Consider the following 24,121-nt stretch of genomic DNA (forward strand, 5'->3'; position numbering starts at 1 on the left):
GGGAATGGAAGCACTGCTGGCTTTGCCCAGACACAGTTATTATTTGTTTGCGCCATTACTGCTGCTACAGGCCTCTGGTACCCTGGTTTGCCTGCAGAGGGGTCTGCACACGAGCTATTCCAGACTCCATGATCTGATCACAGAGGAAATCTTCCATTCAGTCTAGTGGGTCGTCTGGTGGGACTGTGTCTGTATTCAGCCACAGTACGATGACCTCCTATAAAGTACCAGTGAGTCCTGGGTCACCTGGGACTGTTCTGAGTTTCCTTTGTCCACGGAGAGCTGCTTCTGTCTCTGTGTTCTTTCCTACCTGACAAAAGGCACTTACCTGGAGCTTTAAAGCAGCCACCTGTCCCTTTGGGGAGCGGTAGGCTAGGAAATTCTGGTTACTTTGGTCACCACCAGTAAGGAGGTTTCTAGATGGTGGCTTGCAGTTTCAGTCTTCAAGCCCAAACTAGCCATTGCACATTGGCAGCCTCACCAAACCACACTCCTCCCAATGATCTCAGGCCAGGTCAGAGAGTGTTCACCGCGAGTAACAGTACCTGCCTCCTCCTCTCACTCAGGTGAGGAGTCCCGCTCTGGCTGCTGGGTGTCTGTTGCTACAACCTCAACGTGGGTGCACGTTCCTAAAACATTCTGGTGACTGTCAGCCACCAGATGTTCACGAAGCTCCCATTGTGAGGTGGATGCTGGTAGCAACAATAAATAGTGCCTGCTCCCAGCCTAAGGAGGAGCCCGACAGGACGGTGTACACCAAGGTGGACTTGAGCCCAGACCGCATTACGGAGATACAAAGGAGGGACAGAGCAAAGTCACCTGACGCCCCAGGAGCAGCTCTGGACACTCTTCCTAGAGGAAGTGATCTCAGAGTTGACGGTCAGGCCATTAAGGGCCTTGAGGGCCATCAAGGCCATCAAACACTTTGCTCAAGTGCTTGAACTTGATCCCAGAGACTGGGGAACCACTAAAGAACTTTTAATAGAAGAATGACACTATCTAATTTGCTTCTAGAAGGATCACTTTAAAAAAAAATTATTTATAATGTCGTGTTAATTTCTGGTGTGCAGCATAGTGATTCAGTTTATACACAGGTATATATTTCTTTTCATATTCTTTTTCATTATAGGCCATGATAAGGTATTGAATATGGTTCCCTGTGCTATATAGTAGGACTTCATTGTTTATCTGTGTTATACAGAGGGATCACTCTTATTGCTGCCTGGGAGACTGGCTGGAAGGGATGAGATGAAGGCAAAACAACCAGGGAAATGACTTTTACAATAATCCAGGCAATTAAAAAAGACAAGGCTCTGCAAAGGGAGGTGCTAGTGGACAGACTGAGAGAAGAGATGAGACAGTTCGGCTTTGGCGTCTGACGGCTGTGAAGTGTGAGAAGGAGCGGGGGGAGGAGTCTAAGAATCTCCAGAATTCTGGCCTGGGCAGAAAGCAGCTCAGGGAGAGGAACCCATTTGAGGGGAGAAGGTGATGCATTCAGCGTCCTGAGTCTCAAGGGCTTGAGGGACATGCCCTGGTGAACAGATGGACAGCCAAAACGGAAAACAAGCTCAAACAAAAATTCCCACCTATGAGAACTCGAGAAACCGTAGGCTGCACATTCCGTATCCGTGAAGTGCGTTTTGGGCTCGAGAGGCCATGTGCAGAGCTGCGTTATTACTCAGGTGCACCTCGAGGGTGCAGAATCTGCGCTAGAGTCAAGGGGGCGGCGGTGACAAACACCACGCCAGGTGTTAAAGCTGACTCACAGCTTCCCAGGGCGGGGCCTTTGGCAGCCAGAAGCAGTGGGTGCGTGTGTGACCTGCCTCAGCTGCACAGGGGCCTGGGGCCAGGACGATGCGAGGCCCGACCCGCGGGGAATCTGACAACGGACAAGGAGAAGTTAGAGAAAATTAAAAGCGTGAGTCACGGAACGCGTATGCCGTTTGCTAGGCTGAGGCTGCTTTCGTGATACCATCAAGGGTGCTGGTAGGTTGACATTGACAGATTAATGGGAGAACAACTCCCTAAGAGACGTTTGAAAGAGTAGAAGCTGAAGGTTTCACAGGCAGGATAGGCTGAACAGACAGGTAGTAAAAGGAGGCATGCAAATATATCCAGGTCGGAGGAGAACACAAAATGCAAATCCAGCCAGACTTCACGGACAGCTGAATCATCACCGGAGAGCTAACATTTGCAAGGAGCTCTGTATGCAAAGCATTGTAGTGTGGATTACGCAGGGCCAGTTTCTGGGACCCAAAACCCCTTCCTGGTCCATGGGGTCTTGTTTTGATTTTTGGATGTGACTATTATCTGGAGCAGTGCTGTCCCACAGAACTTTCTGCAGTGATGGACATGTCCTATATCTGTATCGGCCAGTGTGGCAGCCACGGACCACATGTGGCTACTGAGCATGGAACTGCATTTCAAATTTTGTTTTAATTAATTTAAAGTTACATAGTCCCACGTGGCTAGTGGCCACTGTACTGGACAGCATGGTTTTAGGCTTTGGCCGCCCTCACCTATGGATGCATGTTCTGACTTTTTAAGCTACTGCAGATCACTTGAAGAGGCTTTCTTTTTCATTTTAACCTCCAAAGTTTGCATGGATGATCCCAAGCAAAACAATTAAAATGTTTCTGTTGGGTAACCGCCTTCGCACTTAAGCTTACTTTGCTTTCTGGGAGATTCAGGTGATCTCACCGATGTAAACATCCTGCTGAGCCAGGCCTGGGGCAGAGCCAGCTGCTGCTGGTGTCAGGTTAACTGCCTCCTTCCAATGTAACGCTGGGTCCTTGTGACCTGGAATCTAAACATTTAGCTGCTCTGTTGCTGATGGTGAAAGGACGATAATCCTATTCCTGTTAGCAAACGGGGGCTCTTGAAAAACTGAGAGCTGGTCTCCACTTTCTTTGCTAATAAAGTAAATGCAATGACAGCATGTCCTCAGTCCTTGAGATTTGTGCTTTTGGAACAGTGTCCCATCCAGCAAGGATGCAAGATCTTGGAAGACAAGAAGGGCCCATGATGACTTTTTTTTTTAAATTGAAGTATCATTATTTACAATGTTGTGTTAGTTTCAGGTGTACAGACAAGTGCTTCAGTTATACATATACATATATTCTTTTTCAGATTCTTTTCCATTATAGTTTATTACAAGATATAATGAATATAGTTCCCTGTGCTATACAGTAGATCCTTGTTGTTTATCTATTTTATATATAGCAGTGTGTATCTGTTAATCACAAATTCCTAATTTATCTCTCCCCCTGTTGCTCTTTGGTAACCATAAGTTTGTTTTCTATGTCTGTAAGTCTGTTTCTGTTTTTTAAAGAAGTTCATTTGTATCATTTTTTAAAATTTCACATATAAGTGATATCATATGATATTTATCTTTTTCTAATCAGAAAATACTTTGCTTGGTATAATAATCTTGAAGTCCATCCATGGACTTCAATATATATATATATATATATATATATATATATATTCCACAACTTCTTTATCCAGTCATCTGCTGATGGACACTTAGGCTGCTTCCATGTATTGGCTATTGTAAATAGTGCTGCTGTGAACACTGGGGTGCATGTATCTTTTCGAATTAATGTTTTCATTTTAGCCAGGTTTATGTCCTGGAGCGGGATTGCTGGAATCATATGGTAATCATGATGACTTTCTTCACTGAAGGTTGCTGCCCTCCAAGTCCTGGGCTGATCAGTTTCATAATTTTCTATGGGGAAATTGGGACTCCTGATCCTCCTCCGTGAAGTCTTCATAGGGCAAAATATCCTGGTGCCTGTGTTATCACTGCAGGCTCCTCTGGGCCAACAGTGTCCCAGGGACACTGTTTCCTGTTCATCCTGAGAGACTGCTTTGCTTTTTAATCTACTAAATCATCCAATATCCCGTTGGTTCTCTGGAGCTGCTGTTTATTTCCCTGTTAAATTCTAATCTGATTCAACAATCCACAAGGCAGTATGTAACTTTGAAAAGGGTCTAAAATTAAGCTGCAAATTAGGTTGGCTTTTAGAAATGTGGCCTGGCACTCGGCTGAGGTGAAAGAAGGTATTCCAGAAACCTCAGGACCTGCTCCTCCATTGATAACTGTTGGAGCATCATTTGCAAGAAGAGCTAGACACCAAGGCAATTTATAATGAACCTGATGTTAGGATGACACTTAAAGAGTCTCACTCATTCTCACAATGATCCTATGAGATAAGCATAATAATCAGGATCTCCTTGATAGGAAATTGAAGTACTTAGAAGTAAAGTGCTTTGCCTGAATTCACACTGTAATGAGGGACAGAGCTGGCCCTTGACAATAAGTGTTCTTGGTGCTGTGTCACACAGCTAACTTAAATGTATTCAGGAGGTGCCACTTTAGAGAAGACCTCAGCACAGGCTTGATAGCAATCGCTCTATCTTGGATTTAGATTTAACACAATCTCTGCATAACCAGGGGTTAAAGCCACCAGTCGAAGTGAGGAGGTTGGCTGCCAGGTTAACTGTGCATTTGGGGATTGCCCTTCTCTGGTGGGTGTCTGGAAATGATAGCTTGATACTGGCTCTATTGCCTGATGGTAAATGCCTCGCTTATTCCAGGCCCATCAGAATTGTGACAGTCTTGAGACTGGGGTAAGGAACAAACAAGTGATGGAAAGTGCAATACAAATGTCAAAACTTGGTGGCGCGCTTCACCTTGTGTTTGTACAGTGGAAAATTTCCATGGATGAAGCAATCCACTCTCACAGCACCCACTCAATCAGAGAATGCACTTGCCTCCTCAAATCAGAAGAAAATGTTCCTTAGAGTTTTCAGCTCCAGCATCTCTGAAAGGAAGTGACTCAGGGGAGCATTCCCCTAGGGGAAGAGGACTTGGGTTGGGTTTATACCGTCTCACTGAGCTGTATCTTTCTCCTGCCCCTTTCCGATTGACTGAAGACCTTTTGCAACCCTAGTGCTGATGCGACATTCAATACACTAAGCTCTGGAAATTGGATCTGTCTGGCTTGGGTTTTCCTTTGGGAGAGGCCAGCATTCTTATCTTAGCTCCTGCATCTCCCTGGTGTGCAGGACCCTGTAGAAAGAGGTTTGATAAGTTCTGCATTCCCTCAGGATTTGCGATATAGCAGGGCAGGCCCAGACTATGAAGGTTTAAAGACAACTAGATTTCCATAGAAATTTGCGTAGGGGTCCAAACCTGGGAGGGGAAATCGTCAAACCAACCCATGATCCTGGGAGATGAAGATTTCTGGGATCTGGCTGGCATCTCTTAAGGGTTCTCTGGCTTCATTGGTATCAAGCAAGAGTCGAAGGGCTGGGTGAGGAGGGATTGGCATTATAAGCACACGTGCCAGAGGGTTTGTTGAGAGGGACGTGGTCAATGACATCTCCCCTCCCCTGGCCCTTCCTGCTTTTTTGTATCCAGAGGCAAACCCTCCAGTATCTCCTAAAGAATATCTTTAATACAGGGAGCGAAGCAGAGGTGAATTTCGCTATGGAAAAATTTGATTTTGTCGCTCTTCTTGATGGAGAAGGTGCAACCTTGAAGGCACTTATACAATCAATACCCAAACCCGGGTGAAATCATCATATGGAAAAAGTTGAGAGTATGAAGGAAAGTTGTCTCAAGTTCTCTGACATACTGAGGTTCAGTGACATACAGCGAACATGAAAAATCCTGTCCTTGGGCTATAGAAATTGCCAGTCTTATGCATTTTACCACATATTTTTGTCTTTATTTCATAATTACTTTTATATGCACAGCTGTGTCCTTTCTCAGATGTGGTCTGAGCGTTTTGCAGTGAAGATTTAAAGAATGAATAATTTTTAGAGCATGAAGAAGGAAATGACAGGAATCTGTTGCTGACTTATCCCCCAAACAAAGTTTGTGGAGAGGAGCATGAAACATCAGGTCCTAGAATACCCCAGATGCACGAGTGTTGCCATACAGAATGACCGAGAGTCTGCACGTGAGTCTTTGCATGAGGCTAGAAGAACCCAGCTGCCCGCTTGTTTGGTAATTCCAGTCTCGAAAGAGTGCTACATGCTACCGTTTGACTTAAATTACACTACATTTAAAAAAATCTGTCCTTGGTTTTTGTTTCTAAGTGCAAAATGGGGGGAATTTATCTTAATGCTAAAAATGTGCTGTTCTAGGCAAACTAGATTTAATTTTTGGGTTAATCTCACTTCCTAAGTTTAATCAGCAGTAGGCATTATGTTGAGTCCTTGACTAACAGGAAGAGATGCAGGCAACGTGTTTTTTCAGTGCTTCCGGTACTGTGAGAGAGTCTCTTTCACCTTCAGACTCTAGGTGGAATATTTTATTGTGTGATTTCATGTTTCCTTAATAGGGAGTGTAGGTCTCTCCCAGGGATACGTCTACGTCTATAAACATCAATCACTGAGGTTTTTAAGGTGTCCTTTGAACATTAAACAACCACAATGTGAACATCCTAGCTTAAAGAAGAAATCCCAACAAGAGCTTGATTGATATTGGGTATCCAGGATCTGTCTCGGGGACCCACACCACTGATAGAAAAGAGAGTCTGTCCTCTAGAGCATATTTCAGGCATGAAATATTAAATAAGAATTCATAAAAGGCATATTACTCATCTTAAATCAATTCACCGTACTAACAACCAGTGTTGAGGGCCGCTTGCGGTATTTAGTGCTTACACAGGGTAAGTAAAACCCTTGCCCAGATAAGATCTTAAACATGAAATATGATCATGTAGCTCAGTGGCTCCGAACACGCTCTCAGTGGTCAGACTGCCTGGAAGGGAATTCCTACCACATACTGGCTGTGAAGTCTTAGGTAAAGTTTCTTGAATTTTCTAAGGCTCAGTTTTCTCATCTGTAAAATGAGGCAAATTATACAGAGATTTATGAGAATCGAAAAAGCTAACATGTATAAAAGCACTTAGCACTGGAACATTGTAATCACTCAAATAATGGTAACTACTACTACTAGCATCATTTTCATATTATTATATTGATCCTATTATTTATTCTTATTATCATCTGGACAAAAATATTCGAACAATTCCTAGTTACTACATGATGCAGTTATTACTACATTTCACTCTATTTAAAATAAAAACTAGACTAAGCAATGCAATGGGTGAGATGGTAAGTCTGTCTATCCATGTCTATATGCACATAGGCAATCAGGGAGGCATAGATATAGGTGTATGGATCCAGTGTGATACTGTGCTTTAGAAGGCCCAGTGTTTCCAACTCTTAAAATCAAAGAGTCGTAGCATTTCTGATTTGGATGGAACCTCAGAGACCACCTCTGTTGGGCCCACTGTCTGCAGGAAAGAAGAGTGAGGTCCAATCAGGGTGAAGAGGGAAGGTCACAAAGCAGAAGAGGAGGAGGTTGAGCAGGTGGTACCCAGGATGGGGGCTCTTGCCCCTGCCTCTCCCTGCCCTGCCCTTTAAGATTTTCAACATTTCCTTTTTGAATTGGCTTTTTCCACACCACACACACCACACACACCACACACACACACAAACGCACGCAGCAAAAGACTCTCTCCCAGAGTTCTAAGTACCTGTTTGGAAGATGACCCACTTGAAAACCGGGATCTCTCAAAATTTGTCTCTTGTCCCCCAAACCGGTCTCGTTTCTTCTCATTTGGGTCTCTTCTATATTCCTGTCGTCTCAGACAAGCCTGGAGAACAACCAAAAAAGAATTTCTTTGGCCTCGGTCTCCGACTAGCTTTGATAACTTGATGCTTAATGCCTCCTGTGAGTAACATGCAATGCATGGCGTCCATCTCTACGTGCTCGTCAATACCTCTCCCAGGCATCACTCCCTCTTCCCTTTGCCCAAAATGCCAGGTTAAAAATATTAGTTTTTGCCTTAATAAATTCAAACAACATAGGAAGAGGCAGTTCGTCAAGCACTTACCGAACAACTACCTACTCAAAGGAGGAGGAACCTAATACACCATATCCGCTTCTCATTCTGTTCTCATTCCCTCTATGGTGATACTCACCGCCTCATCCTTACCTCCACTGTACTGTATCCACTTGGATCACCCTAGTAACAGGATAAGAATTTGCATACATGAGAGCTTCAGCACATGCTGTTCCTTCCACCTGGAATGCCTGTCACAGGACGTTCTCTTGGCAAACCCTGCTCATCTACTAAGAAGGGGCTCACGTGGCATCTCGTCTCTGTAGTTTCCCCTGACTGACTACTCTTCCCTGGGCCATATTAATTGCTTGTGGCTTGAATTATGCAATTTTCTTCCTATCATATTTCGTTCTTTTGTTTTTGAGTGTTTCTCCTACTGATAGGCAAGAACCTAACGGTAAAGAACACCCCTTAGCTTTTGAATCCCTCAGTATCTAGCACTTAACATTAGCTGAATTGCATCTTTCTTTCCGAGAAGGGAACTATCAACCCCCAAATGCAAAATACAAAAAATAAAATAACCAAAAATTTTTTTCCATCTTCTTAAACAAAATTAAAGGAAGATTTAATACCAAAATATATCTCCTCCAGTATCAGGACTGAACAAACCCGTTCTGTGCTGTGGGGGTTTCAACTGGTATTTTAAATACTCCAAATAGTAAAGCTTCTTGAAGTATTTCTATAGATCTAATGCCTCAACTCACCTTTACCCTGCCGGAGCCGGATTACCCACTGCCGTAGTAAAGAAATGCAGTGTGAAGAGACAATATTGTCTCTAAACTAGATCTGACATCTCCCTCTTTCTGCTTGGGTTTGAGAAAGGAAAGATTCCTTCCGCATCTTTTCCCCTCTGTTAGAAAATGTTTCTCCTTTCTTGATGTAGGAGGACTTGTCAGAATTTCACGGCCATGGGGAAAGCCAATATTCTGCTACCAGGTTAAGAGTAGAAATGACCTGATATCAACAAAACATTTACCTCTTGGAATTGGGAACAGAGGATCAGTTACACTGTGCTTCACTACAGAATTGCTGGTGAAGCACTGACCTCTGGGCTTATCCACAGTGGCCAGGTGGTACCCACAGCAAGTGGAATCCTGGATTCCCAGGAGAAAGGTGCAGTTTCACCCCACCTTGCTTGGGTAGGGAGAGCAGGCCAGGTGAGGTTTTCTCCCCGCCTTAGGTTTGTTATTTTCAAAAACGATGCCGTATAGATAGCAAGCCATTTTTAATAAATCCTGGACAGTGTATGTGTTAATAAATAATTTAAACCAGAACCCTCCCTCCTTCCCAAATACTGGATGGTAACTATAGTAAATAAGTTAAACAAATAGACACCAAATAAGAAAACAAACCAAGGCAAACCTAAAGAGAGTCAGCTTGAGAGTTCAGTGAAGTTCAACTAAATACGAGCCTCTTTTTTCCTATCCTTTATGATGACTTCAGATTGGAGCTCCTGTCGGGGAGGAGCCCCGGCGTGGAGTGTAGTTTCCTGGAGCAGCAGATGTCTCTGTTATCCTAACAGACTCGTATTAAAGGCGAGAGAAGAAAACGCTGATGGGCTGGAAGTGGAGGAGCCCGTGTTAGCAGTTGCACGCAGGACCATGGCAGGTTTTGTGGGATGAACAGAATTCTTGTGGGCTGAGTGTTTTTTGAAAATTCTCTCCAAGAATGCATGCGACTTAAATATTTCTTTACCAAAAGGGGAGGAGGAGGAGGAGCAGGAATAGAATGGTTTGCAACGTTGAAAAAAAGAAGTTTTTCTCCTCTGGTTCCTTATCTCTCCTCTCAGAAAGGAGCAGGAGAACAAACCAGTGACAAGGTGGATACTTCCTAACTTTTATCTTGATACAGCCAAGCAATTTTTCCATGTAAATCAAACATTAGTCCTCTAGAAGTTAAAGCTTCACTGAGAAGGAACAGGGGACAGAACCAAGTCCAGAACTCCAGTCCTAGAAATAGCCCAAAGCTAGCCATACCTGCACCCCTCTCCTGAAACCCCGGGGCTGTTTATCTCCTTATTTGTCAACGTGAATGATTTTTTTTTTTATTGTTTTTGATGCTGATGTTGTTTCTTCTTGGAGGGTCCTGAAGTGACAGGGGCAGAGGAGTGTGAAATCCATAGGATGGGGAGGAGGAATGGAGGAGGAGTAATTCATCATTGCCAGGGGCTCCCCTTACTCTAGAATTTTATTTCCCTTTCAGTTTCACGTGTCTGGAGCTAGACTGCTATAAATAAGCTTCTGTTCATGGGACAAAACTGGCTGAGGGCAGTCTTAAAATGGGAGGCTTCAGGTGACTTCTTATTTCTTCTTTCCGGGGAGAATCGTGGGTCCTGCTTTGGTATTGCTCTCCCCACCCCAGTCCATTCCTCTGCCTGCGACACATGCAGTTAGGCTGCCTTCTGTGCAGAAGCTGCCACTGTGGGGGCAGAACACAGAATGTGCATATACGCCTCTGGGGGATGACGTGGTTTTTGTGACTCACTGTAACTCAATACTGGTAAACATGACAAACCCCAGCTCTGCCACTTTCTAGCATCATGACCTTGGGCAAGCTGACTAACTCCACTGATTCTTGCTTCCCTTGTCTGTGAGAGAGAGGTCCCTGTGCTGCAAGGTTATGGGAGAGCATGAAGTGCTGTTGGTAAGATGCTGAGCAGAGTGACTGGCTGGTGGTGAGTGTTCAATAAAACTTATCATAATTACCATCATCACCATCATAATTACTCATCATCATCTGCACCACCACCACCATCATTACCATCATCTTCACCACTACCATCAACAGCATCATCATCATTATCATTATTTAATTGCTTCCAATCCCATTTCTTGGTTTACTCCTTTTTCTCAGCTTTTGCCAAACAATGTGACTCTGATCTTGGTCATGGAAGAAGAAAGATTCTTTTTGTTCAAGCCTGAAGTTCATCCTCATTTTTCTGCCCCCAAAGTGGAGTCTGTTCCCTAAGCCTGCCCATTCCCCAGGGCAGCCAGCGGAGGAGATCCTGCTCGCGGTCACTCAGGGTCCCTCTGTAAACCGATTTTTCTTCAGAATTATAGATTTCTGAATCCACGGGGATGCTCAAAGTTTCTTTTGTTCCTTTTATTATCAGTGCCATTCTTCTAGTCACCATCTGGGCTCCTGGTGCCTTAAGAAGTGATGTACCATAGGAACATTTCAAGTCTCATAACCCTGGTATTAAAAACAGCGTAACCATGACCCAACTCTGCATCCTGATCAGGAGTGGCCTCTGTCAAGGCTATTGTTTCAAAAACTCTGCGAGCATTTTGAGAGGTCAGACTTGCCACTGCCTTCAGTTGCTCCTCTTTTGTTGTTGTTGTTATAACCCAACATGCCTAACGCAGAGTCTGGGGTTTTAATGATCACTGGTGACATGATTAAAGTTCACTCATTTTTAAGAGGTTAAGACTTCAGAGGTGTAAAAACGGTTTCACATGATATTCCCCTCAAGTGAGTTTATTTTTCTGTTCTGTGAAGAGTAGGGAAACACGTCAGAGGTGAGCAGAGAACCCTCCCCATGGCTCCTACAGGAGGGAAAGTTGAATTATCTCCGTTCCCTCAACCCTCTGCATGGATGGTCCCCCTAAACCCTTGCCCTCTCATACAGTCACCCGTCAGGCCTTTGAAAACGTTTATATCATTGTGCTAGTTGTTTGATCTGCACTTGAAAGAATCAGAATGAATAAGTGACCTGAAGTAAAACCCATCCGAACACATTTGATAGATTACAGAAAATCATCCTGAAATGCCACATGCAATCTTCCTCTCTAGCTTTCAGTGGACATTAATGGCTAAATTCTGCTACAAGTTACATAAACACATTTGACCAAAAGAAGGGGGGAAAAAAGCTATGCAGCATGAACACCCTTGAAGAAACAGAGCCAAATTCTGAGATGGTGTATAATTATGTACTAGTTACCGGATTCTGAAATAGCATGTAATATGCCAAAGAGATGTTTATTTCCTCTTGTTTTTTTCGAAAGGGTCCCACCCAACCACCAAAAGGAGCAGCAGCAAAATAGCTTGAGTTGGGTTTAACCCTCCTGTCCTACCGCTAGCAGACAGACCTGTAAAGGCACTGCTAATTTGGTGCATACCAACCCTTAGCATATTTTAGGATGTCTTAGGAACAGCGTATACAGGAGGTTTCTAAGGGCTTCAATTTGAGCCAGTCATTAAAGGCGAGTCCAGCACAGGAAGGCGTCCGTGGCAAATGCCTATGATTTGGGAGTCATATCTGGTTATTAGGTCTTATGCTATTTGCACACCCGGAGTCCCCTGTGCTGCTGTGCTGCTGGTGAAAACGGGGATTTCCACAAGTAAACAGCCAAGTTCACTGACGGCCCAGGGTTTCAATGTCCACCCAGTGCAAAATCTATCTTAGCAAATTATCTATATACACGCAGATCGTATATGGACCAAGTTATTGAGGGGTCATTAAAGTCATGCAATTCATTCTTAAACCACTGCTTTAAACCTCTTCTGGAACATGGCAAGGGGTAGAGTTGATAATGTAACTCATCACTGTTCCTGTCTAAGTAGTTTCTGTGGCTTGCTATACACTTAATTCAACAATGCTCAGAATATATTAAAGACAACCATATTTTATATGTAAAATAAACAAGTTTATATTGTATAGCACAGGGAACTATATTCGTTATAAAACTACTATCTTGCAGTAGTTTATGGTAAAAAAGAATATGAAAATGAATATACGTATATTCATGTATGACTGAAGCATTGTGCTATTCACCAGAAATTGACGCAACATTGTAAACTGACTAGATTTCAATAAAAAAGGAAAAAAAAAAAAGACAACCATATTTATTTTTTGCAGACCTTGTGGTTGGTGGTTTTGAAAATGTTCAATGAGGGTGGATTTGAATTTGAGCAAAAGTTACATGTCAGCTGGATCTATTTCTGATAAACAGCATTGGCAGTCAAGTTAAGGAACGCTGGCTTTCATCAGTGACGAGGTGTTCCGTTCAACATAGAAGAGTAAGGCTCCACCCCTGCCCTTCAGAAGCTGTGGTCCGGTTTGATAGGAAGTCACACAAAAGGCAATTTCAATGCAATTTCATAAGCAATGAAAAAGAGGTGTGAAAGGACACTTTGGTATTGGAACAATGGGGACGTTCTAACATCAGATGATGGTGATGATGGCAAATTTGGTAAATTTCCTAAAAGTCATTAAGTTCTACACTTAAAACAGGTGAATGTTACGATATGTCAATTATACCTCAATAAGGCTGTTTTTTAAAGAGAGTGCTGTGGGAGTACAGAGGCTCCCTTTGGTCCTAAATGAAAGCTGTGGTCTTCACCCTCCTTTGTCAAGACAGTGAGGAAGAGGAAAGAGGAGGTTGGTACAGCAGCTGAGGACTGGGCTGGGCTGGCTGTGGTTCTTGAATCTGGGACCTGCCTCTACGTGAGGGGAAACCACCGAATTGCACAGTCAGTGCATATTTTACATACATTTCAAGAAGGCAATCTGAAAGGTGGCGAGGGAGGCTGGAGGCAGGGAGACTGGTTGTGAGGAAATCATGATCGTCTTGCAGATAAACTTTGGAGGCTGGAACCAGGCTGGTGGCAAAAGGATGAAAAAGGAAGGCACCAGCTCACAAGTTTTTAGGTAAACCTGGCAGGACTGGGTAACTGGGAGGATATGGGTGGGGAGGGAAAGGAAAGAGCCAGGAAAGGCTTGGGTCACTGTCTTCAGAGAGGGGATGCAGGCATGGGATGGACATGTGGAGTCCAACCATGGACGTGCTGAATTTGGGGATCCTGTGCGATATCCAGACGGAACCGTCCAGCAAGCAGGAGTGTGTGTGATTCTGACAATTTGAGAAGACTCGGGGTTACAAATCATCAGTATGTGAGTGGTGAGTGAAAACATAGGAGGGGTTGAGATGGGCCACAGAAACCTTGTGAATTAGAGGAAAATTGGGCTGATGGAAACCTGGGGGAATTAACATTTGAGGGACAGGGAGAGAAATGTGAGGGAAACAGGAGAGTGTGACATCAGAAAGCCAGAGAAGGAATGTTTCGAGAAGAAGAGAATAATAGTGTCAAACTGTAGATGAAGCTTCAGAAAACAGACTAAAAAGTGTCCACTGAATTTCTCTGCTGGTCTCAGCGAGAACAGTTTCAGGGGGAAGCGAGGAGACAGCCAGGCTGCGGCAGGTGAGGGAATGAACCGGGGGGAGATAGGGAAGCGGAGACAGGGGTGTGGCTGCCTGCCTTGGGGTATCTGGAGACTAGAAAGTGCCAGGGCTGCGGCTGGAAAAGGACACATGGTCCACAGACAGCTTTGTTCTTTTGCTCTTAGTATGAGAGAGAGTTGAGCATGTGTGTGGGCTGAGCTAATAAGAGGAGAAATCTCAAGGATACAGATGAGAGATCCATTGATGGAGAGGCTTGGAGGCAGAGGGGCGTGGGCCAAGCTCTCAGGCCCAGCACCAGCAGGGAGCATGTCCTTCACCCCTCGAGACTTGAGCGTTAGATGGGTGCGCAGCCTGGAATGGGAGGGGAAGGGTTGAGAGGCTTCCCACCTGACGGCCTGGGGCTCTTTGTTTGGTTTCACGTGTATGTAAAACAGGAAGAGACATTTTTTGTTGAAGTATAGGGATTGGAGGTTTAAAAAGTAAAGTTTGGATTGTGATCACAGAGGGAGTGGATGGACTAGTAAACATGTTGAGGTGAGTCATCCTTTGTTCCTTCTTTCCCTCCCCCACCCCTCCCATCTATAAGCAAGCCTGGGCTGCTTCTACTTCCTGGACCAGCTACTTCTCGACACCCCTACTCATACCATGCGGATCTCTACTAAATTTCTATCAGGATTTCCTTGCTAGTTTTTCTGCTGCTTCTCTTGCCCCTCCCAGACCTATTCCCACACAGCAGCCAGAGTGATCTTTAAAAAATGTATATTAGATCATACCACTCTCCTGCTTAAAATCATTTGGTAATTCTCACTGTGATAAGGAAAAACTCCAAATATCAAACTTTGTCCTAAGAGGCTTGACATGATCGGGCCCTATCTACCTCTTCCACACCCTCACTTACTGTTTCAGCCACTCTGGCCTTTTGTCCAGTGCTCCAAGTTAGTTTCTGCCTCAGGGCCTTTGCACTTGCTGTCCTCCTGCTCCATGACCAAATGTTACTTCCTCAAAGAGGCTTCCCTGCCTGTGTAAAGTTGCATCACCCCATCTCCATTACTTCTGTTTTATTTGCCTCATGATATTTATCATATATTATATTGTCTTACATGTTAATTTACTTGTGTGTGTAGTTTGTTTCTCAATCCTAGAATATAAGAACTCCAGGAGAGAAGGGACTTTGATCAGGATGTAGTAGCACTTAATAAATATTGTTATTTATAAGGACAGTGTTGACAGTGTCCTTATTAACAAGGACAGTGTTGAAAGCTCAAATGAGATTAGAAAATGAAGCTGCAGTGGCTCCAAGCCACACAGTTGTGTAATTTTCTTCAGTGGAAACCATCAAATAATAAGACTGATTTTCTTATGCTCCTGTTCTAGAGACAATTTCAAACAAGGATTTCCAAACGTGGGCCTCGTGGCAGAGGCATCTTTGTGAAAAGTAGAGGGACTCCCAGTGTGACCCGTTCGGTTGTTTACCATCTTATTTATTGTACAGAAACTCCCTCACGTTTATAGCCTTGGAGGTGAGTTGACAAGTGGTGGGAGGAAATTGCTGACTCCATTTCCAGGCCCAGAGCTAAGCTGTGCGATACAGGTGAAATCAGGTTACTAAGTGAGGCCTGGTTTCCTTGGTGACCTGGGAGGTTCGGCTATATCTGAAATTGCTCAGAGGGAGAAAACCCTGAGAGCGGCAGTTCTGCCTTGTCTTTAGAGGAGTGCTTTTCAGTCCTCAGCTGAGGCTTAGGATGTGCCTCCCCGATCCGCGGGGGCTGACCTGCAGCCAGCGGGCTGAGTGACACTTTCTAACTGCTCCCAGAATCCCACAACCCAGTCTGGCAAGACTGTCCTATGCCAGCTCTGGGTAATTACATCATGACTCCTCAGGCTCCCTGTCTGTTTTGTTTTTGCACGTAAACACTGTAACTAGGGTGATAAATAGTTAGCTTGTTGTAGAATGTGCCAACCACCTTGCTTCTGGCAGGGTGACAACTGAGGATGGAAGGATTATTTTATAAATGGTAGGACCACCCAGTTAACTCCTTCGTGTCTTTTTTCTTGATGGTGGATTTATCAGATCTAGGCCCTGAGGTCATTTGTTGGTAAGGGTTGTGTGCCAAACTCTGTGCTAAATATTTGGAGAGTGTTATTTCATTTCCATGACAATATTCTCAGGTGGGTCCAATTATCCCCATTGTACAGATAAGGAAACTGAGACTCAGTGAGGTAAAGTGGCTTTTCATGATCGCATAGTTAATAAGTGTGGGTTTGGAAAACTAACACTGCTTATCATATACTGATGCTGTGTCCTAAACTCTCTCATAATACTGTAAGTGAAGGTGGAAGATAATTCTGGTTTTCTGCAATTACCTGATATTCGGAGTCGACCTTGTGCTGCATGTCTCGCAGATATTGAACATCACTGACGAACTTCTGCCTGTCCTTTGCTTCATGCAACATGATTCTTAATCCTCGACCTGCATATAAAAGATAAATAAATGGATTGTGATATAATCCTTCGTTGCTTTGCCGTATTTGGATTTATCTTAGTATAATTGCTTTTATTCTCTAATTAATCTAATTTCCATTGTTTGAAAGGCACAGATGCTCCTTTCAGGATGAAAGGGCTCTTTGTATGGGTGTTGCTGGCCTTACAGCCCTCCTGTTCCAGGCATAAATAATGCAGCCACATTCATCAGCTGGCTTCAGTGAGCCTGTCCTGGTTATTCGAGGGGAGTTAGATTGGCAGACACGTGATTCAGACCTGAGAAAAAAGTAAACTCAAGAACTTAGTTAAGTTAGCAAGGACCAAAGTTATGAGCCCCTGGTGACTTAAGCTCACTTACTCTGCAACGATCGCAGCCCTATTCCAGCTCAGGCACTAGCACTCAGCAAGGCGGCAGCCCCGGCCTTTGTGTTGCTACAACCTAGGGTGGAGGACGGACACTGACTATTGCTGTCCCCCAGCCCCTTCAGGATCCACATTATTTCCTCACCAACCTGCTCCTCCTCTGGAATTTTGCAAAGGGACTGTCAGCATTGACCAGCCAGCTGCTCAAGCCAATAACCTGGGCATCTTTCTCCTTCCTCTTCCCTCTGCTGCCCCCTCCATGTAAAAAGCTGTTCCAGATGATTGTCTCTCCTGAGTATCCCTTGACTCCATCATGATTAGAGCGTGGGCACTGGCGTAAGAGTCTCTGGGTTCAAATCCCAGCTCTTTGAACACTGACAGGTGAGCCCTAATGGCGATAAGCGCGATGGAGCAGAAATATGGGGTCCTCTGAGGACGTGTTACCAGGGGAGGGTAGAGCATGGTCTGGGAGGCAAGATTTTCCTTAGGAAATGACATTGGGGTTGCCAAGGGGTGAGCTAGGCCCAAAGTGGGAACAGACAGGATCTTGGGCAGAAAGGACAGTAGGTATCAGGGCTTCAGGGCAGGAGGGGCTGATGTGGACGAGGAATAGGGGGATGGCTGGAGCAGAGAGAGAGAGAACAACAATAGCAGGGCTGGAGGGCAGCTCACGAGGGGCCTTGACCTTGAAGGTCATGATTCAAAGGGCCACATAGAGCCCCTGGAAGGTTCCAGCTGGGGCGGGGCATGATTAGATTTGCATTTTTAAAAGGTTCCTTCAGCTGTAGTGTGGAGACTGGGTGGAGAGTTGGGGAGTGGGGTAAGAATCGAAGTGGAAAGACCATGGGGGGCGGTATGTTGGAATAATCCAGGTAAGATGTGACCACACTGGGGTGGCCACAGGGGAGGGAAGGAGGAGGAGGAAGAGGTCATAGCTACTGTTGACTGAGTCTCCTCCGGAGGTGCTAAGAACTGTTCTCAACACTGACACTTATGAACTCATGCGATCTCCATGCTCACTCTATGAGGCAGGAATTATACCTCTGTCTGGCAGATGAGGAAACTGAAGCACAGAAGGATGAAGTAACCTGCCTAAAGTGACAGAGCTAGTAAGCGGAAGAGCTGGGATTTGAACCCAGAGGGTCTCCCATCTGTGGCCACACTGTAATCCTGATGGACTCAATGGACACTCAGGAGAGAAAACCATTAGGACCTGGAGACAAGGTGGACGGGGTGGGAGACGGAGGAGTAAAGGAATCTGCCCACGTTACTGGCTCGGGCAGCTGGCTGGTCAGTGCCAACATTCCATTCAGAAAACTTGGAAGGAGCAGCAGGTTGGTGAGAAAACAATGTGGAGTTTGAAGGGGCTGGGGGACAGCAAATAGAGATGTCAAGCAGGCAGTTAGATGTAGAGCTCTGAAGCAGATTAGAGAAATAAAGAATCGGGCATCACGGGCATTTCTGGTGACAAATGAAGTTGCAGGCAGAATGAATACTGAAAAGAGGAGGACGACCCAGGGCAAAATTCTGAAGAACACTCGATTTTAAGAACAGGTGGGTAATGGAAGAGAAACTCTGAAAAGAAGCCAGAGAGGTGGGAGGAAAACCGAAATCCTGGTGGGTGCAGTTTCATAGATGCTGAGAAGTGCATGTTTCAAGGAGGAGTGAATAATCTCAGTGAGAGCATTTAGTGGAGTGACGGGGCTGAAGACAGATTGCACTGAGTTGTGTAAATGAGAGGTAAGTGAGCAGAGGTGACGCTTTCAAGAAGTTTGGCTCTGGCTGGTGTGGTCTAAATTTAGGACCAAAATTTTGAGTTATTAAATGGCTCTGTTCATAGCGAGTCTGCTAGAACTCATCTGTAAGGTCATCAAAGTTCCCACACTGTTCCTGTTTATGGTCCAGGGAAGCTCTTTCATTTATTTTGACAAATTTATTTATTTTACTGAGCTATAACTGACATATAACATTAGTTTCAGGTATACAGTGATATTTGTATGTATTACAAAATGTTCAGCACAGTAAGTCTAGTTAATATCTGCCAGTCCACAGAGTTACATTTTTTTTTCCTTCTTGTGATCAGAACTTTTAAGATCTACTCTCTTACGAAATTTCAAATATACCGTATTATTAACTATGGCCACCATGCTGTACATCACATCCTCAGTACTTATTCATTTTATAACTAGAAGTTTGTACTTTTCAGACCCCTTCACCCATTTCACCCACTTCCTACTCCACGCCTCTGGCAACCACCAGTCTGTTCTCTGTATCTATGAGTTCAGTTGTTTTGTTTCATTTTTTAGATTCCACATATGAGTGAGATCATACAGTATTTATCTTTCTCTGTCTGACTTATTTCACTTAGCGTAATGCCCTCAAAGTCAATCCATGATGTCACAAATGCCAAGATTTCCTTCTTTTTTGTAGATGTACATATGTATATATATATATATATATATATATACACACACATAAACATACATACCACATTTTCTTTATCCATTCATCCATTGATAGACTCTTACATTGCTTCCATGTCTTGGCTATTGTAAAAAAATGCTGCAATGAACATAGGGGTGCATATATCTTTTTGAGTTAGTATTTTCATTTCCTTTGGATAATTGTTGTATCGTATGTAGCTCCATTTTTTATTTTTTGGAGGAACCTCCATACTGTTTTCCATAATGGCTGCACCAATTTACATTCCTACCAACAGTATACAAGGGTTTTCTTTTTTCCACATCCCTGCCAACACTTGTTATTTCTTATCTTTTTGATAAAAGCCATTCTAAGAAATGTAAGGTGATAGCTCATTGTGGTTTTGATTTACATTCCCCTGATGATTAGTGATGTTGAGCACCTTTTCATGTACCTGTTGGCCACCTGTATATCTTCTTTGGAAAAAAGTCTGTTCAGATCTTCCGCCCATTTTTTAGTTGGGTTGTTTGCGTATTTGCTATTGAGTTGTATGAGTTCTTTATATATTTTGGATATTAAACCCTTATTAGATACATGATTTGCAAATATTTTCTCTGATTCTGTGGGTTGCCTTTTCAATTTGTTGATGGTTTCCTTTGCTGTGCAGAAGCTTTTTAGTTTGACGTAGTTCCACTTGTTGATTTTTGCTTTTGTTGCCTTTGCTTTTGGTGTCACATTAAAAAGAAAAATCATTGGCAGGACCAGTATCAAGGACCTTACCGCCTTTCTTTTCTTCTAGGAGTTTTATGGCTTTAGGTCTTTTGTTCAATTACTTAATCTATTTTGAGTTGATTTTTGTGTATGGTGTAAGGTAGGAATCCAGTTTCATTCTTTTGAATGCGTTTGTCCAGTTTTCCCAACCATTTATTGAAGAGGCTGTCTTTTCCCCATTGTATATTCTTGGCTCCTCTGTTGTAAGTTGGTTGATCATACATGTGTGGGTTTATTTCTGGCTCTCTGTTCTGTTCCATTCATCTATGTGTCTGTTTTTCTGCCAAGATCACATGAGTTTGATTACTGTAGATTTGTAATATAGTTTGAAATCAGTGTGATGCCTCCAGCGTGATTCTTCTCTCCTACACATTTTTAAATGACAATCATGTGATAGGTGCTACTCTAGGCTCTGGGGAGACAGCAAGATAAGACAGATGACATCCCTGTGCTCAGGTGTCTACATTCTAAGGCTTTTCTTCCCTATTCTGTTTTTTTATTTTAAAAATTTTTTTCTTTCTCCAGTTGTACAGATATTGGCAGCATCAGGCTGCCCTTGACCCATGGTGACCCAGTGTCTGGTCTGGTCACTGTGAACTCTTGTCAGGTTTAACACTGAGCCCTGAACAATATATCTAGCAACTTATGTTGGTCCCTCAGGGGTTATTTTCTCTCAAGTATAGAAAGCTGGTCATTGAGTCAGAATCTAACACTACAACCCAATAGGTAGTGCCACCGATGACACACAAAGCCTAAATTTTATCTCTGAACATTTTAATAGTCATTTATGGAACTCTAAAAGACCACTTTTAACTTTTCATATAAATTTGTATCTGCATAGAATAAAGTTATACTTTTCAGAAGACAATCATGTTAAAACAGGCAGAAGGATGAACCCTTGCTGCTACTGTTGGAAAGAGAAGCCTTTCTGAATATTAATCAGGCAGAAGGCATAAGGATTCATAATGAAAATATGTTAACGGTCACTAAAGGAATACGTCCCAGAGTCCACTTGGCTGATACATTTTGGTTACAAAATTAACATAGAAAAGACAGCTAATCTAGCCTGGCTTTAATGCAGTGTTATTTTGAGGGGGCTTCTAAGTCAAGAGGCATGAAATCACTTTGTCTAAATAGGTAGGAAATTACACTATTTGAATTACTCCTTGCTAGGTTACCTCTGACTTCACAATCACCTACCAAATAAAGGACTTTAAAATTGCCTACAGAAGTCTCTTTGCCCTCCCCTAAACTCTCTACTACTGTACTCTATTATAATACAAATATTTAGAAGCATCATGGTGCCACCTGTAATCTCTTAAATACATCAGTACTTTGGGAGATAGAACAAATGCTCCAGGCCCCAAGGAAACAGATTATTGGAGATAGAGGAATGAGATGGTAGGTGGATTACCCTGGTTTAGGCAAACATTCTCCACGTTTCTGAAGTGTCACTTGAACTTCATATTGTTCTGCAGGTTCAAAAAACTGACCACGATGAACACAAAATAGAAATAACTGGATGGAAATAAATCCAGCTGAGATAATGCTTAATTCGTGGAGCTCGGCGAATGTGGGCCTACTTAACCAGATGGCCATTTGAAGCCAAAAATTTTTCCTTAGCAAATAGACAGGTGGAGGGGAGGAGAGTGATAATAAAAAATGTGGGCAGGGCGGGTGTTTCTAAAATAGCATTCTGTGTTCTCTTCTATTTGTCACCTTTGAACTGCTTCTCAATTTAACATCTTCTCATGGTTATGCACGCTTCTAAGTCTCCAATGATAACATATTGTGCCAAATTTGTGCTTTAGAAATCAACATAAGCAGCCATGTTAAATAGGGAGAAGGAGCAGGAAAGGAGAAGGGAGTAGGAGGCATGTGGGAAAGGAGACTTGCTTTGCTGAAAGTGAGAGTGAATGATTTTTCTTGGCCTCAAAATTCTGTATCTGTGAAATTTCGGTCAGAAATATTCTAAGAACTTTGTGACATATGTATTCCTCTCTAGTGTACATTTCCAATGAATTCAAAATTGAATTCCCCAGACTAAGGAGAAAAAAGTCTAATTGCAGAATATATTCCTTTCAGTTCTCTAAAAAATCATTGATGCTTTCTTCTTGTTTTCTGGCCACGTTTGGCAAAAGAAATGATTCAAAGGGAGTTCTTTTTATGAACAATTAAGGGATTTCACTGTTTTCTTACTATGTTCTTATTAAAGTAAATATTTTATTGGTCCGGTCACAAAGAAAAATGTCAATGTAAGCCTCTCTTTAGGTTGAATGTTCCTTTGAACCAAAACCTAAATGACTATGTTCATATTTGACAATCAGATTTATGAATTTCCCTTTTCTATAACTGGGTGCTTGGAAGAAGGATTGCAGGAGACCTTATTCATCCTTTTACATAATTAATTAATTTGTAATGACAAAGATGACAGAATTTGTTTAAATTTAGCTTTAAAAAATCTTAAGAGTTTAAACATCTTAACTTATAAAAATGTTTTGAGTAAGCTACAAAGATGAGTGATTTGGGCTCAATTTTCCTACCACTCCGCTACTGAGAGAATACTAGGACCAAGAGAAAAAAAGAGGGAATCAAGAGGGGTGAGGGTAGGTGGTCTGGCTATTCCAGGTAGTTTGGCTCAGGAGATCCAAGAGGAGTGTTGTGCTGTAAAGGGCTTGTAAGAAAAGCTCTTTGGCGGTGACTCTTCATTTTATTGTGAAACTGGGAAAGAGCTGGGAGGTCAGACACTGACCATCAAGCCCAGAAGAGAGAGACTCGACGTGTACTTGGGAAACTTTGGGGCTGAGTGGGGATGTCACAGGCTGGACAAGCAATCTGATGCTGTCAACAATATCAATAATGTCGTACTCAAAAACCCGAGGGGCTGTGGTCAGTGTATATTCTCCTGGACCTGGACCCCAGGAGAGTCTGCGGGAAAGTTATGTACGGGCGGGTCGACTGCCATTGGGCAAATAAATGATCCCAGAGTCCCCGAAACCTGTGCCTTTGAGGCAGAAAAATACGGGGACTGTGGTCAGCCGGAAGGAGGGAGCGGCCAGGCCTCCAGGCTTCAGGCCTGATTTCCCTACAGAATCGTAGAAGTCGAAATGAAAGGTGGTCCCCATCTCCTCCCCCTACTTCTTCGGAGGACCAGGGGCCGCCCGGTCGCTGGCGCGGCGGGAGCGGTCCGGGCTGACCGGGCCGTTACCTTGCCAGTCAGTTCTTCCCCTTGCGAGGGGCTAAAGGGGCCGAGGGACGGCGCAGGCGGGCTGGTCCAGGGCGGGGGAGCAGCCCATCAATCGCGCGAGGGCCGTCCTTGTGCTCCTCTTCCTTCTCTCCTCTCTTCTCCCCTCCCTCTACCGCCCCCTCTTCTTCCTCCTCCCCGGAGGCAGCTTTTAGCGGCGGTGGCCCGGGCTTTCTAGGGGCGGTGGCTGTGGGGGCGGCTGCCTGGCGTCCTCCCGTTTCCTTGGCAACCGGGCCTCCTCCCTCCTCGCGCGGGAGCCGGGTGCTGCGAGCGCGGCCCGGGGGGGGGCGGGGCGGGGCTGCGGCCTGGCGGTCCTGAGCCCGGACGTGGGCGCCCCGCCGGTTGCCGTGGGAACTAGTCTGGATGCGGTCAGGAGGCAAAGCGGTGATGGCGGCAAGCGGAGAAGAGATGCCGAAGAAGGAGGCAGATTGGCTTTGTCTTGATGTTCAAAGCCCACACCCAGATATCGAGGCTTTCACTCTGCCCTGAATCAGTGCTGTGCTTTACAAAGAATGAGGTTAGAAAACCAGAGAGGAACGTATTTTCAACTGAATAAAATAATATTAAAGGCAATACACTGGGAGAGGGAAAGACAGTGCAGCCCTGGAGTTTGAGCTGTGCAGGGGAATCTCTGAAATGTCTGCTCCAACATAAAAAGGATGAAATAAACGATGAAGCGAGGCACCCCATCAGCAGCAGAACTGAGACAGGAACCCAGTTATCTCCTGTTTAT

General features: G+C 44.0%; 1 protein-coding gene and 1 long non-coding RNA gene across 11 annotated transcripts in view; both read right to left on the reverse strand.

Moving 5' to 3' along the window:
* The window catches only part of MARCHF10 (membrane associated ring-CH-type finger 10), a 77,792-nt gene extending 54,162 nt beyond the window's left edge, over positions 1-23,630 (reverse strand). For 3 of the 9 annotated variants that reach the window (XR_012059774.1, XM_072939370.1, XM_072939369.1), the window contains exons 1-3: positions 23,353-23,630; positions 16,472-16,578; positions 7,557-7,676 (exon numbers count right to left, since the gene is read on the reverse strand). Coding sequence is in view for 7 of the 9 variants with exons in the window: in XM_072939370.1 (XP_072795471.1) it covers positions 7,557-7,676; positions 16,472-16,561 (210 nt within the window). In the remaining 2 variants the exon portion in view is untranslated. The remainder of the gene's footprint in view (positions 1-7,556; positions 7,677-16,471; positions 16,579-23,352) is intronic. The other 6 variants (XM_072939372.1, XM_072939371.1, XM_072939374.1 and 3 more) reach the window with 4 other exon arrangements.
* On the reverse strand, positions 12,756-14,455 carry LOC140686176 (uncharacterized). 2 transcript variants are annotated; one of them, XR_012059779.1, is made up of 2 exons: positions 14,334-14,455; positions 12,756-12,866 (listed from the first exon to the last, which is right to left on the reverse strand). It is a non-coding gene; the product is annotated as an uncharacterized lncRNA (long non-coding RNA). The 2 variants fall into 2 exon arrangements; XR_012059780.1 differs by having other exon boundaries at positions 12,756-12,972.
* Positions 23,631-24,121: the final 491 nt, after the last annotated feature.

This window comes from Vicugna pacos, chromosome 16 (assembly GCF_048564905.1).
Source record: "Vicugna pacos chromosome 16, VicPac4, whole genome shotgun sequence".
Classification (NCBI taxonomy): Eukaryota; Metazoa; Chordata; class Mammalia; order Artiodactyla; family Camelidae; genus Vicugna; species Vicugna pacos.